This window comes from Pistacia vera, unplaced genomic scaffold, assembly GCF_008641045.1.
Source record: "Pistacia vera cultivar Batoury unplaced genomic scaffold, PisVer_v2 Contig108, whole genome shotgun sequence".
Lineage (NCBI taxonomy): Eukaryota > Viridiplantae > Streptophyta > Magnoliopsida > Sapindales > Anacardiaceae > Pistacia > Pistacia vera.
Window position 1 is genome coordinate 402,628 of NW_022195115.1, and position 19,911 is coordinate 422,538.

At 35.3% G+C, this 19,911-nt stretch overlaps 3 protein-coding genes across 7 annotated transcripts; 2 read left to right on the forward strand and 1 right to left on the reverse strand.

Annotated features, from left to right (window-relative positions):
- The first annotated feature begins 351 nt into the window (after positions 1-351).
- LOC116133570 (UDP-N-acetylmuramate--L-alanine ligase-like) lies at positions 352-7,432 on the forward strand. 5 transcript variants are annotated; one of them, XM_031419269.1, is made up of 17 exons: positions 352-682; positions 913-1,118; positions 1,284-1,354; positions 1,989-2,077; positions 2,344-2,394; positions 2,698-2,793; positions 2,909-2,985; positions 3,548-3,743; positions 4,317-4,391; positions 4,547-4,797; positions 4,879-4,948; positions 5,031-5,126; positions 5,753-5,831; positions 5,916-5,974; positions 6,064-6,177; positions 6,257-6,395; positions 6,619-7,432. In XM_031419269.1, exons 1-15 carry the CDS (start codon positions 395-397, stop codon positions 6,124-6,126), a joined length of 1,767 nt encoding a protein of 588 aa, XP_031275129.1. In that variant the 5' UTR covers positions 352-394; the 3' UTR covers positions 6,127-6,177; positions 6,257-6,395; positions 6,619-7,432. The 5 variants fall into 5 exon arrangements, with proteins under 5 accessions (XP_031275129.1, XP_031275138.1, XP_031275136.1 ...); XM_031419283.1 differs by having other exon boundaries at positions 580-682; positions 951-1,118; XM_031419278.1 differs by lacking the exons at positions 6,257-6,395; positions 6,619-7,432 and having other exon boundaries at positions 5,031-5,110; positions 6,064-6,145.
- Positions 7,433-7,522: 90 nt separating this feature from the next.
- Positions 7,523-8,775, reverse strand: LOC116133614 (putative septum site-determining protein minD homolog, chloroplastic). Its single transcript, XM_031419289.1, has one exon. It carries the CDS (start codon positions 8,740-8,742, stop codon positions 7,789-7,791), a length of 954 nt encoding a protein of 317 aa, XP_031275149.1. The 5' UTR covers positions 8,743-8,775; the 3' UTR covers positions 7,523-7,788.
- Positions 8,776-11,966: 3,191 nt separating this feature from the next.
- Positions 11,967-12,899, forward strand: LOC116134065. The gene has a single exon (XM_031419713.1). It carries the CDS (start codon positions 12,170-12,172, stop codon positions 12,827-12,829), a length of 660 nt encoding a protein of 219 aa, XP_031275573.1. The 5' UTR covers positions 11,967-12,169; the 3' UTR covers positions 12,830-12,899.
- The last annotated feature ends 7,012 nt before the right edge of the window (positions 12,900-19,911 follow it).

The following is a 19,911-nucleotide window of genomic DNA, read 5'->3' on the forward strand; positions in this document are numbered from 1 at the left end:
CTCTTGTTAATTTTTTTGTTGCACATTTCCATATCACGTGTAATTTCTAAGTCCGCTTAATACTTTATACATGCGAGTCATTGGTGTTAGAATCAAGCATCAATAGTATTTAATAAGGGAGGATAATAATCAATTTGATTTAGGCAAAAAATCACTTTCCCACTTTCTCCCTTCATTTTAGTTGTGGATTAGGATGGGAAATTAATTGCTTTTCTGGGCCTTTCTAAAACGACCCAAGATGTTTCTGTATAAGCTCAGGCTTAGGATTAGGTTTGGGCTCGGACTTGAAAATCGTCCCCTTATTATTGGTCAACAGCAGCATTTAACTTAAATTCACAAGTGACTGCCCGACATCGAAGTTGTGTCAATCCCGGGAAAATCATTCACAAAGGAAATGCCGGCGATATCACTGTCCAGCTCACTTCATTTTCCTGCCAATTTACTGGAGAAATTAGAAACTCAGTTTTTCAGAAAGAGTTGTCTACAGTTTAAGTCCAATCAAAATTTGCAATCGGTCTTATTATTTAAGGAGAAGAAGAGTTTCATTTCAGTTTTAGCAAAGGGCACATTTAAGAAAAATCAAGAGTGTACTGCCGATCTCAAGAACCGAAAGGGTTGGATTCATTTTGTAGGTGTTGGTGGTTGTGGATTGTCTGCTCTCGCCGTGCTTGCTCTCAAACAGGTAAGCTCTTTTTGCAAAACTCTGACTTTGATTTTCTGTTTGGTTGCTGAGAAAGTGGAGGAATATGAAACAATATGTAAATTTGAAGTTAAGCAGGATTTTTCAGAAGCTTGAGTATGAATATTATGCTTAGTGATCAACTGAGAACCTAATGAACTGAGTTTTCTCATTTAAAACATTATTTAGTTGCAAACTAGGGAAGGCTTGAATAGTTTGTTATTTGGTTTTAGGGTTTTGAGGTTAGTGGTTCTGATTTGATGTGGAGCAGCTACATGGATGGACTGCAGGCAGCCGGGGCATGTTTGCATATCGGCCATTCTATATCGAATATTCAGAGGAATAATGAGTCAAGGTTTCCAGATGCACTTGTTATTTCAAGTGCAATTCCACAAGATAATGTGGAGATTTTACATGCGAAATCTGTTGGAGTACCCGTGTAAGTACCTCGATATGGATGAAATTAGGCACTTTCATAGCTCTGAAAGCGTCAAAATTTATTTGAAGGAGTACCCAAATAGTTTCATACCTTAATGGCAATCATAATATATTGATTTCTGTAATTGATTTTTTCTTTCACGTCTGTTGTTATCACTTTTCACAGCTACAAGCGAGATTATTGGTTGGCAAAGTTAACAGAGAACTTCAATCTTGTTGCTGTTAGTGGTAGTCATGGTAATATGATAAAAGTTATCATAATTATTTATTGTACCTTCGACACACTTCCTCAAAATTACGTGGTTCATTAGCTCTTTTTAAACGCAGTTATTATGAAAATGATGTTCTGATTGCTTCTTAATAAATGGTTTTTTGTCCCTATTTTTCTCATACATGCCTAACTGCTCTAAAACTATTTAATATTTATCATAGTGATAAATCTTTTGCAAAGATAACAAATATTGTTGCTTATCTGTGAAGCCTCAATTCCATTTTCTTGAACCCAGCTATAGATTTTAGCTTCTCAGTCCTAGCTTAGACTAATTTTTTTACCGCAGTTGTGGCTTATAGCATGTTCACAATCATCACCTCAATCAAGTCTTAAAGCTAGCATGCTTATATGTCTAATGTTGAAATTTCATGATCGTGTTTGAACTGGGATGCAATAATCTCTTTGGTTTCTGGATTGAGTAAATTATTTGCCAATTGTATAGAAATATTATTGACAGTGAAAACAAGATATTCTTTTGCTTTATATTTTATCAATAACATAATTTAATACTGTGGATACAATTGTAATGCTATTTATATTTGAACTACATCAACTATTATTTTCATTTTTTTCATAAAATTTGATTATTAATCTAAGCAGGGAAAAGCACAACCACAAGTATGCTTGCTTATGTTTTGAAGGCAATCGGAGATGATCTCACAGCTGTGGTTGGAGCACATGTGCCACAAGTAATATTTTACCAATGAAAGAAAAATATTGTCTACAAAATTCATGTTCCCTATTTTGTATTCAACATGTAGAATTTCTGTTGCAAAGCACCTATTCGCTTCATTTTCCAGTTGTCCATTTTGGTTCCTTTATTACTTTATCTTTCAAGTGAACTAAGTAGTTGCAGTTGCAATTTTAAGTTTTTAACCAGTTTGGCCTGGTTTCAGTAAGCCAAATGTATAGTCTGTCAACAGAGGTTTTACATGATCCAATCTGACTCTTGCAGTTTCCAGATGGAAATATAATTTCAGGTGGTGGCCAAAATTTTATTCTGGAGGTATGCTTCCATTTGTTTCCAACTTTCCTGATGGAATCAACCTTATATGAACAAGTTGGATGAACATTTACATACATAAGGTTGAACGTTCTCTGAAAAGATGGTTAAAATATGCTTTATTTCCATGAGTGGTTGAACTTAAAAATTAAGATAAGGAATTAAAAAAAAAAAAATTCTCTTTTTATGTCTATTGAAACCCCTCCTTGAATGATTAAAATAATTGATATGTTTGAAGTTATCATATATCTTATATCTTTTTTATGAGAATCACATTTAATGCTTGTGACCTCATTTTGAAGGTAGGCCGATGAATATGATGGTTGTTTCCTGGGCTTATCGCCACATGTAGCTATTGTAACAAATCTTGACTGGGAGCATGTTGATATCTTTGAAGATGAGGTTTGGCAATTGATTTGCTATTTTTGCATGGAAAACTGGGACTTAGAACTTGTATCAACAACTAGTAAAGAATAATATTCCTTGGTTTAATATTCTTTTTTTCCTTATCAATTAGGAGGCTGTCAAAAGTATTTTCAAACAGTTCCTGAAGCAAATCAAGAAGGGTGGATATCTCATTATATGTGGAGATAGGTATTTTTGGCTCTCCTAATATATCATAAGATGAGTTCGAGGAGAATGTTCTTGCTGGAATATGGAGTATGTTATTCATATATAAAGAAAAGATTGATTATTTCGAAACATGCAGTCTCACATTGGAAAATAACCAAGTTGGAGAGTAGAATGCTCTTGTTAGAGTATGTTATTAATATGTAAAGAAAAGACTGTATTTTGAATTACATAGCCCCACATTAGAAAAGAATCAAGTTGGAGAGTGGTATATAAACAAAAACTCTCCAAAATTGTGGTAACAAGGAAGCCTAATGAGCTTGCACGTACACGAGACCAAGTTGGTTTCAAATTTCAGAAACTGATTCAAAATACCACATGCATAAATTTGATTGTCAGTGTTTGCATATCAAATTTTGAAATTTGGCCTGTAGTTACTAATTTAAGATATTAAGTGACAGCGAACTGCTCTTTGATGTGCTTTATTTGTTAAGATCCTGCATTTTATACTTTACAAGGACCTTTTTCAACCTTACAATGTCTATAGATTCTAATTATGAAATTCTTTGGGGGAAGGAAAGTGCAGTGTAGGTGCACGTTCCTTGCTGAATGGAACAAAACAAGTTATTGGATCAGAGCATTCTTGTCGTCTGCCGTCAAATCCTAGTACAGATCTTTGTGAAAATAATTACAGAGTAATAACTTATGGAATTTCAAGTACTAATGAATGGCATGCAGAATCAGTTCATCCAAACTCACTGGGTGGTAGTGACTATATACTGGTAGGTGCCATTGTTTCTTCACTTCCAAAGATAGCCACGTTGAAATTTGTTCTGGTTTTCTTAAAATTCTATGAGAAAAATTGCTACTATTGAATGTGTTTCAGAAAACTTATTGGATTTCTGAAGTTCCTTTGAGAATTTGAAATGGGTTTTGAGCCACATTTTCTTTCGAGAAGCTTTTATGGAAATTGGAAAGTGTGAAGTATGTTTCATTTTGGCTTATATTAGTTTATTACTTTTCTGGTCATTCTTCCAAATACCGAATTCAGTGTGGCCGTCTAAGGTTGAACAAGAGTTATAAATTTTATGTAAGAAGATTTAATATTACTATCTCTGTGTTTAACTTATAGACTAAAAATATGACTTTATCTGTTGGACTCTATATTAAATGAGCTGTAATGTGACTCTTGATGCTTATGTTTAAGCTTCTGGGATATACCATTAATGCCCAGTATACTCTTCGTATCTGTTTATACTGCTCTGACCATGTCTGAATTTGTTGTTAATAATTGTTGTATTGATTAGCTTACTAGATAATATTAATTCATCTGGTGTAAATTTAATTGGCTGCAGTGCTGTAGAGGGTGTCCATTAGCAGATATCAGTCTACAGATTCCAGGAGTCTATAATGTATTGAATTCATTAGCAGTAAGTGATTCTTTTTCTTTATGATAAGAAACATAAGAGGCTGTGTACTTCAATTGAGTTTCCTGCTTATAATTGCATAAGTTAGTGCCTCATTGATTTTTTTCCAGATTGTAAAATATTGCTCTCTTATACTGTTGTTATAATTCATTGCATAGGTTATTGCAACAGTGCTAACGTTAGTAGGTGACCAAGGGCAATTAAAGGAATCAATTGATTGTTTAAAGTTGCACTTGGGCAAATTTAGAGGAATATCTAGACGTTTTGAGATGGTTGGAACAATATACGGATGCCACATATATGATGATTATGCCCACCATCCAACAGAAGTTCGTGCAGTTCTTCAAGCAGCACGTCAAAATTTTCCAGAAAAGACCCTTCTTGTGGTATTCCAGCCTCATACTTACAGGTGCTGCCTGAAGAAAAATATGAATATTACAGATTCTCTTTTTATTACATTGCACTGGGCTTAAATTTTGGTGATTTTCAGTCGCTTGGTAGCTTTGAAGGATGACTTTGCCACTGCATTTAGTGATGCAGATAAAGTTGTGATTACGGAGGTACAAGTATATTGTTCATCATAGTTGAGGTTTCCACTTACAGGTCAGAAATGGCTATTAACAGTATAATTGGTTATGTCAGGTCTATGCTGCCAGAGAAAGAAACGGTTGGAATATTAGTGGAAGGGATTTAGCTGCTTCAATAATTAGCCCGTCAACTGAGTATATCTCCTCTCTGGTATATCAAACTATCGGCTTTATTATATTTATAATATGTATACGGATGCACTTTGGAGAGTTGTACGGATTTAAAAAAAAAAAAAAAAAAAAAGCTGGAAAAATTAGTCTACCAAATGCCTAATAAACACTTTGGGTGTTTTCTCTCTGCTTCGGGAGAATCTTTGAGCTCCTTTTAAATATATTTTTTGACATAAATAATGTTGGAAAGAGAATTAGAAAAGTTATATACAAAATAATCTTTCTTACCAAATATAAACGTAATACATGTTTTTGCTGAAGATTGTTCTAGTAATTTCAGATTTTACTCTACTAGCCGGCCAAAAGCATTAGGTTTGCATTTGGATTGGTGGCTTAAAACAGAAAATTAGTTTCATTAATTTCTAGTTAATAAAGTCTAGTAGTTTAGTAAAGATACAAAAGTAATGCTACCTACAACCGTTTGTACATAGATTAAAGTGCTACTTATTAATTGAGTTTACTTGTGTATTTCACTCTTCCATTATAGTTGTGTTACATCAATTTTTGAAATGTGGTATTATTATAAATAAACAAGGTTCTTGAATTATGTCCTAGTGTAACTTAATATTAATGTCAGTCTTCTCTTTTTATGTTGTGTTTTTACAGGGGAATGTGGTTGATAAGCTAACGGTTCAGATATTCAAGGACCCTCATCATGAAATTGTCATTTTAACACTTGGAGCAGGTACTTAACGTGAAATCTCTGTAAGTATCAAGAAGGCAATGTTACTGATAAAATGTCTGAATGTGTCTTATTTTGAATTGTCAGGTGATATTAACACTGTGGGTCCTAAATTGCTCCAAGAATTGCAAAATAGATTACAAAATGTGAACTCCTAACTTGGTCCATGCTATTGCTACATTGGCATAACTCAATACAATTCAGAGACTCAGATTTTTTTTTTTTTTTAATGAAGGTCACCGATTTACATGAGAACTCAAGCTCCCGGAATGCCGACAAAATCAGTTGTATAGTCTAGATTTTGGTTTGATGGACATACAATGTAATCAATAGAAAGTTGACGATACCGGTAGAACTGAAAGCCTTGATTTTGTCTTCATGAGCTCCCAGTTAATATGTAAAAAGGGTTGACTGAAATTTCATTTCAGGTGGTGCATTCCGTTTTACGCTACAAGGATTTGTGGCTAAGGTAGAAAGATGAAAGTGGACGACAAAGTAGTACCCCAGTGAAAATTGAAGCTTCTCTGCCTGTTACTGCCCTTCTACAAAGTGTAATTCAGTCATGAGGTGAGGCTTTTATGTAGTGGAAAAAACTTGAGTAATGCTATGTGCACTAGCTAATGTGTATTAATCCAAGCACTAATATTGGAAATTCGAAATTCTTTTTTGGAGGGAATTTCAAATTTTTAATATTAGTACTTGGTACACATTAGTTAGTCCACATAGTTTTATTTAAAAAACTTTGTGCTGAGCTGTTAAATTAATATTTTTTTTTTTAAATACTCGGCAGGCAATGCTAAAAGGTTTTAGCCCAAATACCAGGGCTTCAAGTAACTAAATGTTCTGAATAAATCACGAAAATGGTAGGACTTCCAGTAAACCTTAATGAACTGAATACAAGCATACTGCATACATCAAGACATGCAGGAGCTCTTTAGAAACATAAAAAATATTCCTGTAAGATTTTGCAAAAGGGAAAGAAGCCATGGCATTCTGTGTGGCATATGGGCTTCAAAATTGCAGTGTCCCTTGAGAGGAAATGATAATGCATCAACCAAGAAGATGGCTTTCATGAAAATATCACCTCAGGATATTTTCAGCCATGACAGCAAGTAGCAGATTGAAGTTAGAAAATCATGAGGAATTTAGCAGGGCGTGTAAATGAAAACTTTATATCTCTCCATTGCATGACAATCAACTGGAGTAAAATGCTAGCATACCAAAATAGCTCACGTATAAGCATCGCTGAAAAGGGATTGGCGATGACATACCAAAACCGCTCATCAAATGAAAAAATATGAAGCAACTAATCTAATAGTTGAACTGATCCCTGGTTTATTGTAGCATGGTATCAAAAGCAAAAGCAAAAGCATCCCATTATAAGCACCATTGATCCAAAATCATAACCAACCATTTTCAAAAACTTAAACAAACAAAACAAATGACAACTAGGTTAACCTCCAGATTCACCCGTCAAATTCAAATCATATATATACAATGATCAACTAATTAGCATATTCACCAAATCTGAGAAAAATCTGTCAATCTTATATTATCCACATCTCAATCAACCACAAAACAAGCTGGAAACCCAGAAGGAATATAAGTTCCAATATCAATAGAGAAAACCAGAAGGGATATAAGTTCCAATAGCAATATAGAAAAATAATTGCATTGATAATCTAACATACCTCACGAACTTGCAATAGCAATACACCAAGTTCAATAGCCAACAATTTCAGTTTGGATTTCGTAGATACAAAATTTAAACATTGAACCCACCAACACAATTATCATATCAGCAAAATTGGGAGTAAAATCCCAAATCTAAAAAATGCAGGTAACACCCCTAAAACTAACACAAGAATCATTATGATCACTAAAATTGTATAAGCAAACATTACTTGCCCACTGTACAAAACACTAAGCACATTACCAACTCAACAAAAAATCATCATTATTAACCTCCAAAAAAGGAGAAAAACCCGCGTTTCTTGGGCTCCTCCTCCATCATAACAGCTTTCATACTATCCTGCTCAACGAGCCGCCACGCTGCCTGCTCAAATGCCAACCCAGCAAGCGTAGGCGGCTTGTTCAAAACAAGAGGATACCCCCTATTTGTACTCCTTATAACTTCTGAATCCTCAGGAATTACACCCAATAAAGCCAACCCCAACATCTCTTGCACATCTAAAACCGACATCATATCCTCTCCTTTAATCATATCGGTCCTCACTCTATTAACCATCATTTTTATATCCCTTATTCCGTCACATTCTAACAGCCCCGTTACTCTATCAGCGTCTCGTAAACTCGTTATATCCGGAGTTGTTACTAGCACCGCTTCATTAGCCGGTGTTATCGCCGTTATAAAACCGGCGTCAATGCCGGCAGGACAATCAATTATAATGAAATCAGGACTACCTTCTTCTCTTGATTTTAAAGCCTCGACTAGCCAAACCAAAGCTTTGCCTCCAAACCCTAATGGAAGTTTCGATCTTGGCTTCGAAATGCAGAGTAGTTCGAAGTTCGACCACCGCTTGTCGCGAACCAAAGCCTGATCGAGACGGCAGTCGCCGTTGAGAACCTCCACGACAGTGTAGTTGACACGATTTTCCAGGCCGAGGAGAAGGTCGAGGTTGCGGAGGCCCACGTCTGCGTCGATGGCCACGACGGAGAAGCCGAATCGGGCTAATGAGAGACCGACATTAGCGGTGGTGGTAGTTTTACCGACTCCGCCTTTACCGGAGGTGATAACGACGACGCGGGGAGTTTCGCCGGCTAATTGGGGCTTTCTGTTCCATTGGAGGACCGACTGGATGGGTTTTGAGAAATAGGGTTTAGTGGGTTCTAGGGTTTTGAAATTGAATAAGGGTTTGAATGGAGTTGTTGGAGATTGAATAAAAGAAAGCATTGCTATGAAGAAGGAGAGAATCACAGAATTAGGGTTTTAGGGTTTTATCGAATGACGGAAATGAGACCATGTCATTTGGCTGAAGCAGATGAGAGTTGAATGTGACTGTGTGAGGGTCTGAGTAGCAGTGAGAACTGACAAGTATGTCTTCTTTTTTATTTAGTTAGTTAATTATAATTAAATAATGAAATTGAGTTTTTATTTTTTGCTTTTAATTTTTAGTAAATATTATTTCAAATAAACAATAAGTATCTCTTTTTTGTAAACTATATGGTTAGAGTATGTCCTTTCTTTGTTTGATGCATATAATTTATGTTTCATCTCTTTGTTCTTATAAAAGCATGAATGAAGTTGACATGTTTTGTAAACTGATACAACATCTAACCAAATCCTCCTCCGTTCAAGATGCATGAATCATAAAAGTTATATTGTATGGGAATTAAATATTAATTCAGTTATAAGGTCTAAAGATTAATTAAAGTACGCATAAACTGATCTAAATATCTCTTATCATAAAAAAAAAATGTAATAATTCAGTTTGTGATATTTATTTGTTCAACTTATTCTTACGATTAACTTGTTATTTTGTTTTAAGTGTAGATAGTCTTAAATAGACCAAAAAAAAATTGATTATTTTCATACATTTACACTTTTTAATATGTGATATGATTAGTTTTTTATTTGGTTAGGAAGACAACTCATAATTAATTAATAATACAATAATTTTGTACATTAGCACTATATATATGTATGATACTTTTCAAAACTTGATTAAATAATTAATTCATAAATAAAAAATAATGCAAATATTTAATTATTAAATAATTGAATATGTGTTTATTTGAGAGTTTAATAAGTTCTGGACCGGACTTAATAAGTTTTTTTTCTGAGCCCAACAACTTTGTTAGAAACCTACAACGGCAAGGCTCTCTGATAAGATAAAAAAATCTGATATGGGTCCCAGGTTATATAAGTTGATCAATATCAGACGTACACGATTACCTTGTTGAAGTCGGACCTACATCCATCAGACCTGATCCATTGGAAGATAAGTCGGATGTCATAAGAACATCACTGACACCGCAGACTCTGTCTGTCCGAATTCACTAAAGTCAGAGATATTTTAGATTTACGCTTTACATCAACCACAGCCCATCAAGTGCCACGTATCCACCTTCCATTCGTGATAGACACGTGATTAGTTATTTTATCTCTCAAAACCTTATGTTGTGTTGTGTTAGATCCAAACACAACGCAAACTTCAGAAGCCACCAATTCTCTATTTGCTTTCTGCTTTCTACTTTCTACGATCAGATTGAAGCCATATAATTCAAGGTTTGGTTTTCATCTTTTTTTTTTTTTTTCAATTTTTATTCTCAATTGTTTTCGCTGTTTTATTTATTTATTTAATTTGACTTGTCTGAATTAGCTTGTAGGTATTTGGATCTGATGCTCATGTTTGGGTTTTATTGATTTATATCGATCGAATCTGATATTTATGCATCTGGGTTAATTAGATCTCTTGTGGATTTGAATTGTCTTAGATATTAATTGAAGTTCCGTGACGGATCTTGTTTTGGGGAATTGTAGTTGAATTATATTCACTCTCTTGTTTTTGGTTGTTAAGAACTCGAATTTGACGTACCAGGTAATCAGGCTATTGAAAAAGTAAGAAACTTTAGTTCCGTTTTAGAAATTACAGTTACTCTGTGGTTAAGAAGTGAAATTTCAGCCTTAGTTTCGTATGTAAGCAATTAGGTTGTGAGATGGATCTTCAATTCAGGAATTAATTGGGTGTTTCTAGATTAGGGTTTTTTTTTTTTTTTTTTTTTTTTTTTTTTGGGTTTTTTTGGGTGGTTGGTATTTATTGCGAATTTCTTATCTATGAATAATTCACCTGATGTAGGTTGCAAGTAAAATTTCGATTTTCTTTGTTGATGTTTTTTATTTGAGTTTCTCCTTTTAGCTTTTGGATCTAAAATGTTTTAAGTAGGTTTCTAGGGGCTGGGCGAAAAAACTTTAAAATGCCTTATTGATACAAAGAATCAATAAGGCATTTTACCAATGAAATATACACCTAGCTCAGACATAATGAATCTTGCTCTCAACTTTAAATCAATAGAAAGAACCCAAAAATATGGTTGCTATGAATTTCTTTTAACAGGATGAATGTATGAGTAATTGGGGAAATATTTTTGTGCGATTACAGCATCTGGTAGGCCATGCGTTTGGTCATAATTAGTTGAAGGATGAGTCTCTTTCTATATAGATTGCTAAAAATTAGGTCCATTAAATTTACTATATATTTTCTTCTGCGCATTAGTAGGGTTATGTATTCTTTTGAAACTCTATATTTAGGGAGTTATAATATGAGGGTATATTAATACACGTAAACTATTATTATTGTTATTATTATTACCTTTTGAATTCTGAATTGGCCTTCTAGTGTTTTGTCTGATGATGCTGATTATGGATTTGGTTATAGTCTATTTTTGTTTTGTAGTCCATTTATCTTTTTTATTGTTTCTGTGGATGTGGATTTGTTCTTAAATGTTTTTAATATGTAATTTTAATTGTCATCTGAATATAAATTTTTAAGGTTCATCACTTTTTTTCTCTTGGGGACAAGGTCATGTGAGGCGTGTAAAACTTTTTTTTTAATTTTATTATTATTTTTTTTTTTAATTTGAACAATGTACACCTTCTTGAGTGGTTTCATTGTCATTGTCATGGATGTGGTGCCCCTTTTGCTTGCCCAGATAACATGTGAATATGATGGCAATATTTATTCTTAGAGCTTGATAGATATCATGAATCCTTTCTGTGAACTTTCTGTGGTTAAGACCTTATTTGTCAGTGTGCTTGCCTTACATCTGAATTCATGCCATTCATTGGAAAATCAATCTTCTGTCGTGTGTACTTTCTTTGCATTTTAATGGCTAATATTTGGTTTTGTTTACTTGTAGTGGAGAGGGCCATGTGAGCTGTCTGAAACAAGACTGAATTGTCAGTTCTGCAATTTTGATAAGCGTACTGGTTCTCCTGGTGTGCAGATAATGGGTAAATGCAAGGGTTGTGGGAAATTAGGAAGAATGCTGCCAAGGGATGGGTCTGTTAGTCCATACCATTTTTCTCTTCTTTTGTGTCCTGTCGTTTCTGTTTGGGATTGCATTGTTCGTAAAATGAGGTATTCCTACAGACCTGAGTGGGTGTAGTCGTTGTGATCATAGTTCAGCATTATATAAGTTTTCAATACAAGATTGAACCAGAAATTAATTAGGGTTATTAGTAGGGAAAAAGAAAAGTGAAAGAAGAAAAGATAATTATAGGGAAATGTATACATTTTAGAGGAATACTCTTGAAGGAAAAAATTGAGCCAACAGGACCGAGTTTGTAAAGGTCAAGTCTATAGACGTTTGTAGTATTCATGGATAACATGGCATGTAATAAAGCGCAACCTGTTGTGAGAAAAGCAAAGAAGAAGCAGGTAAAGGATGAAATGGATCGCATCAAACAGGCTGAGAAGAAAAAGAGGCGCCTAGAGAAAGCTCTTGCTACATCTGCAGCCATTCGATCAGAACTGGAAAAGAAGAAACAAAAAAAGAAAGAAGAACAACAGAGGCTTGATGAAGAGGGTGCTGCAATTGCTGAGGCTGTTGCTCTCCGTGTCCTTTGTGATGATTCTGATGATTCATGTAAAGTTGTGCTGAACAAAGAAGAGGGTTTCAGTTCTTGGGATTGCACTAGCAATGTTGACATTTTCATGGGTGGAGGGAGAGCATCTCTTCCTCATCAGGACCGAGCAAGGTGTACACTTGAAGGCATTGGGTGGCTCTCTAACACGTGTGGTTCTGGCTGCAAGTGGGATGACTTTGGAAATGGTGACTGGTCATTTACGTATGGGCCTATTGAAAGAAATCTAACTATGCCGTATCTTGAGGACGAAGGTTGGGCAGCTTCAGAATTCTCTGCTGGTCTTATTGCAGCACAAGCTGTTTCATCACTACAAATTGCAGAGGATGCACAAGTAGACGCCATTGTTTTTAATGGGATGCTCAAGAGGGACAAGCCGTGGTTTAAAGTCTAAAATAATGGTTTTGTATATATTTAGTACAAATGAGCCCTCTACTTAAATTCTAATGTTGCTTGCTTCTTCAGTCAAAAAAACATTACCGCACTAGCATGTCCAAGTCGGTTCTGTTTTTTTTTGGGGGTGGGTCGGGGTTGCTTTCATAATTCTGTGTCTTGAAGTTGCTTGGTTCATATATGGTTGATTTTCACACGTCTTGAACAATTAGTAGATTTGTGTTCTTGTTAACTCTAATGAGTTAGAAATATCTGCTGACTTATTGTATCGAATATTTATAGATTATATGTTAACTAAATTAGTCCCTTTTGCAATTTGTGATTCTTTCTCTTGACCATAAATGGAATAGTTAAATATTATGTTAAACAAATTAGCTCCTGACGCAATTTGTGATTCTTGCGCTTGCCCATAAATGGATTCTTCCTTGCGACATTGATGGGTATCTTTGGGTGCGTTTAGTTCCCTATTTGTATTTGTATTTGGAATTGGATTTAGGGAAAAAGCGTTTGTTTTGGTACTCACAGAATCAAATTCTAAAAATTTGATTCCTGACGCACAAAATGACCATTTAGACAAATTTCTTCTTCTTCCTTCACCACGCTAACACATTTTAAGGCATTCAGAAACCCACCCTTAACTTGAAACCACCACTGGCTTCAGGAGATTCAGATCGTCATCCCCAACAGTCACCATCTTTCATGTTACAACCAAAGCTAGAACATCTTCCACCTGCATTCAAACTCAACACCCAAAGAACCTGAAACTCCTCCTACAACGATATTTAGCAAAAAAAACAACCACCAGCGGAAGAGGACAACAGTAAAACACCCCATTGCCAATCTCGACAGATTGAAAAATTGAAGCCAAAATCCACATACCCAGCCTACCAACAACAAACACCAGCCCATATCCAAAGCACCCCTCGACTGGACATAAACACATTCACGATCTACTAAGGAAAAAGAAACAATTACAGATAACATTTCCACACCATAGTCACAGACTAAGAACCCAAAGCAAATCATTTCACCATCATCATCCACCATCTTTGACCGCCACCACCTTCGAGCACCACCTCTAGCGTTGACAAGACTCCAGATCCAGCAGCAAAAAAGGTTTTCTTCTCCAACCCGAGCCCACCACCTTCGACAGCCACCACCTTCGAGTGCCACCACCGACGCACACGAGCCCAGATCCAGCACCATCGTCGGTGAAACCTCCCCCAACCCGAAGCCAGCAGCTTCTTTAACAAGCACTAGTTCCACCACCATCGTCGACGAAAGCTCATCTAACCTAAGGCCACCACATTCTTTAAGCACCAGCAGCGTTGTCTAACTACTTCATTAACCCATCGTCGACCACCCTCCTCCAACCCCATGCCGCCGGATCCAAATGATTTGTTAAAAGGTAACCCAAACAATGCAGCACACTGATTTGGATTATGTTTTAGGATGCATTTGTTATATATTAGTTTAATATTTGTTTTATTATGCATTTGTTTACGGTTTAGTTTATATTTGTTTTATTTTGCATTTGTATTATATTTGTTTATGTTCTACTTATACGCAATGCAGTGTATGAATTTCATTAGTCGTTTGTGTTTTATTCGTAGTTGGTTAGGTTGTAGTTAATATGGCTGTATATGATTAGGAGTAATTAGTTTAGTTAGTTGAATTGGTTACTATAGTTACTATCAACTACAGTTAATTAACCATGGTTACTAGAAATTTTGGGCAGATTCGGCATCGTTATTTGATCGTAAGAACAAATTACGATCATATGAACAAAAGTCAGTATAATTTGATCCGTCATTGCAGGATCGATTATTATACCCTGTTGGTCAACATTGCCTATAGCTTCCTCTGCATTGACGGCTTCAAGTAGTGTTGGATCGAACGAGGTAACAATTTATATGTGTTTAGTTTATGAGGTTTAAATGTGCATATGTGTGTTGGTAATGTGTTTGCTGATTATTATGGTGTCCCAATCTTGGTTGTCGTTCTCACCGTACTATTATTAGATGAGTGATAATGTCAACTAGTCTGCTGAGATGAGCCACAAATTTCTGGCTCTGTTATTTGAGCATGCGAAAACTTCCCACGATACTTCAATAAAAATAGCAGATTACCAGGATATGTTAGATGACTTATCATCATTGGCTGGAAGGAGACTCAACGTGACACAACTAGCCTCTAAGTACTTTTGCTTGAGAAAAATATATCAAGCCTAGCGGACATTGCTACAACACATGAGCTTTGGTGTGGATCATGAGTCGCAAACTCCAACGTGTCCTTTACAGGTTTGACAAGAATATATCAAGGTAAATTTCAAATTTTTAAATTCATATTAATATACGACACCGTACTTTTACGAATTTTTTTTGGGACTAACAGATATTAATATATGTTTATTTTTCATTACTAGCAAAACCAGGCGCAACAATTCTTCCACAACGGATTTTTTCACAAGGAGCTTTATGAAGTCATATTTGAGAAGCAAATTGCCATAGGAAGATATGCGTACACATCTACGTCTCAATCTATGGAGAACTTCACTTCTTCTTATCAGGGACCGATTGACATTGATGATAGTGGCTTCGAACCTGATCCAGATCAGACGACGGAGAAAAACTGTCAAACACATCTGGTCATGCAAGACCGACAAATAGGAGGAAGAGAAGCGGCCTAGGATAGGCATTTGTGGATGTCATTGGCAGATTGATAGACGTGCTTGTGTAGAGGAGTATGAGATCAAGAGCTAGCAATCGTAGTGGAGATGAGAGGGACGAAGGGAACATCAGTGCTCCATCTGATCCGTTTTCCATGAGTCATTGTATTGACATCTTGATGGTCATGCAAGTACCCACCGAGTTTTACATGTCGGTTGTCAAGTACTTATATCAAAATCTAGGGTGGCGGGGGGTATTCGTCAAACTGCCGCCTGAGGAAAATGCCATTTGGATTTATAACGACTTTCGCAATTTATAGATGACCCTATATGTCTTAAGTGTTTGCCCATGGTTTTGTATGCGCCAATGGGCACTTATTCCTTTTACGGCTAACTCAAACTTTTTTTCAGTACTTTGATTTGAAAAATGTACCCAAATGTCTGCTATTGTATGAACTTATTCATTGTGCTATTGTTTTATGTGAGATAACATGTTTCATATGAGTTTGAGATTGTAATTAGAATTAAAAATTGAATGTTATATTTTGCTAAGTACTATAACAACTATTAAATGATGATCAATGTTTTACAAATGTATAGGTTTAAATGACATCGTCTAGGCGTACAAGAAGAAGACGAAGTACTACAATGACGAAGAAGAAATACTGATAGATATAACAGTTGCACTGTACGCTGTTGCCGCATTGGAAACAGATGGGCGTCACTTACGATATACATCTATATTAACTAGTCATGATTACATGTTGGAAGTACTAAATGATCATGATGACATAATCTTTGACAAGTGCCTTATGGACAAAAACTATATTACAAAGTTATGTTACATTTTGGCACAACAAGGGAAATTGAGAGCAACCAGGAGGATGAGTATTGAAGAACAAGTCATGATATTTTTTACAATCGTAGGTAAAAACGAGATAATCAGAACGATGATAAAGGATTTCCAACATTTGGGTGAGACAGTCTCTAGATATGCTGGCAAAGTTTGCAAGGCGATATGTGAGTTGAAGACAGAGTTTATCAGGCCACTTGACTTCAGTGATGTTCCACTGGAAATATCGACCAACGGAAAATATTACCCTTTTTTTAAGGTACTTCTTCATTATGTTTTATATTAGTGGGTAGTTAAGTTCATTGTGTTATTAATGTTGATAGTTGGTTAATATAGCTAAAATTCAATTTTGATGATAAGACTATATTGGAGTCATTGATGACACACATGTTTATGCTTCAGTTCCACAGGAGTTTGGCGATAGGTACCAGAATCGCAAAGGAACGTTGTCATAGAATGTAATGGTTGTATGTAACTTTAAGATGATGTTTACTTATGTTGTCACTAGGTGGGAAGGATCTGCGCATGATTCAAGAGTTTTAAATTCAGTTCTTGATGATCATAATTCTAGATTCACACATCCTTCACCAGATATAAGTATCTTCTTTACATATTATAGCGTATTGGCTCCATTTTTGAGGCACTGGAATTCAAATAACATGTGTGATTTTATTACAAGAAAATACTATTTGGTTGATGCAGACTATCCAAATAGAGAGGGGTTCCTTGCCCATCATAGGCGAATGGCTTACCATATTTATGATCACCGTTGTAACCGGAAGGGGCCACAAGAGTTGTTTAACTATAAACATGCATCACTCCGCATTGTTGTCGAGAGAACCTTTGGTGTTTTAAAAAAAAAAGGTTCCGTATTCTCAATGGAATGAACAATTACCCGTTGGACAAACAAGAGAAGATTGTTGTGGCAAGGACCCTATCTTCCAACGGTATACTGAAAATACGGGTAATGAGCAAGTGTATTTTGATGGCTAAAACGGGGTAGAAGATGGCAGAAATGGAGAGGGACCGAGTCAACCACAACAAGGTATTATAGACGACATGGCGACTCTACGGGATAACATAACGATTGAAATGTGGGCAACACATATGACCATGTCGTACTTGTTAATGGAGTATAGGTGTACAAACGATTTTAAGGGTTGATAATTAGTAACTTTGTCATATATGTATTAATGTAATTTTTTTAAACAGTTGGATTAGTACTTGAAATTAATAAGGGATTTTTTTTTTTTAATTTAGTGGTTACGAAATTACCAATCAAATGTTTAATATTATTAAAATGTAAATTGATAAGTTTTTAGGTTATAATAATAAATTATTTTAACAAAATACACCAAAATATTGTATTAATAAATCATTTATAAAAAATATACCAAACAAATATTTAACAATTTATTCAACTTAAATAACAATGTTAAAATACTCTACCAACACATTTTATTCAAATCTTATTCTTGTAATAATAACCCAACTCAACTTGACAATACTATTTCAAAAATCTACCAAAAATAACAAAACAAACACACCAAAGTTTTTTGTATTATTGCCTTGGCCCTAGCAAGTTTGGAAGGTTGCAACCACTAAAACATTTTAGGCTGCATTTATTTCACAATTTTCCCCCTATTCTATCTAAAATACACATTTATTTCCTTATTCTGAAAATATTATTCAATCATTTTTAAACCCCCTAGGTTTGTTAATTTAACTAAATACTTTCAAATTTTTTTTTTTTTTAAGAAATTGACAAAAACATCCCAACAACTCACATTTGCCAGATTCCGGCCACCACCAACAAAAGGTGGCCAGAATCTGGTATAATGGCGCACTACCAATGGATTTGACAGGAAAATGTCAGATCTATGGCCAAAGATCTGGCCGTCATAGCCAATCGTCAACGACGACCATATCTTTGGTCGTCGTTGACGACCAAACGCGGCCATATTTGACCGTCAATGGCCACATCTAGCCATAAATCTAGCTTTTTCTAAGCCATATCGACGCACGACTAGCTAGATCCAACCGATCATGTGTCGATACGACGACTTTGACCATCCTCCTATAATGGTAACCGATTACCGGTATTTAATGGGTAAGTGAATGTTTTTTTGTTAATTTTCAATGTTTTATTATAGGGATATTTAGTAAATTAACAAACCTAGAGAGCATTTTCGTTAATTTTCAAATCATATCTCGTAATAACCATTGAATTTTATATTTTTTAAAATATTATTCTAAAAAATATCAAAATAATGAACCAAACACACAATCACTTCCAAAATTCGAATTATAGATCTTTTGTTGATTTATCTAGCGACAAAGAAGCCATCTTAAGTGAACGTACATGTCCAAATTGGACCTTGAAAGTTGACTTACAGATAAGCAAGTATCACACCTAACAGGCAAAAAAATAAAAAATAAAAATGGAATTTTTTTACTTCACCGAATGAAAGGGTCTAAATCTACAAACATACATAAGCGCCTTGTGTCTTTGAAGAATGTAAGAACAGCCTAAAGCACAGCATGAGAGCTTCCACACTTTAATGAAGAATCAAGCACGTGATCAGTTTGTGAGGAGAAAATACGTGCAGATACATCAAACGAACCTTTGAGTCAATTGAACAAATATTAATTGGAACGATTGGACACTTTACATTTGATACACAATGAATATCTTGCTGGGAAAAAAGTTTCCTCCTATATCACGATGTAGATTCAGTTGCGGTGGGACTTCTGATGGACTTTGCTCCTGTTGTGGATGGGGTATCCCCCTCGTTATTCTCAGTATCTGAACTACTTGAAGGTTTAGCGCCAGTAGTGATGAGATTTTTAAACCAAGTTGCTTGAACTCTAGGTGTCCCTCTGATTAAATTGCTTGGGGAATCAGGAACAGGCCCATTGCTGTTGCCATTACCATTGTTAGCAACACCCAGAAGGAAACGATAAGCCACTTTGCTAGCCGAGACAATCTCTGTCCTGGCTTGTCTCAACTGCAATAGCACAAACAAGAAGGTAAAGGCAATGTTATTCACAAAGCAAAACTCTCAAACCTATTAATAAGGGTTTACATTTGAACTGTTATCATTAAATATCCAAACAAAAAAATGCTTGAGAGACACAAGAACTTAAAACAATTCCAATCTGATTACTCATCCACATTTCATGTCTGATGGCAATGGTACATGACAGCTACAAGCTTAATTCAAGCCACCAGATTTTAACACCGCTAAACAGTAAATGAAAGCAGATGTGAATGGCAACTCCCAAGTCCAAATTCTATAGTTTAGCGTAAGATCATGTGTTGAATAATCAGGAATAGAGAGTTACTTCTAAACCTTCACAAATATTCAACATCAAATATTCTCCACTACAGGTAAAAACATCAACATTTTCCAAGCATTTCCCGTAACAATTGGAATCAAGCAACATTGCAGAGCAAATGCATAAAATAACCACAAAAATTAACATTTATTCACAAATTGTACATGTGTGANCATATCGACGCACGACTAGCTAGATCCAACCGATCATGTGTCGATACGAC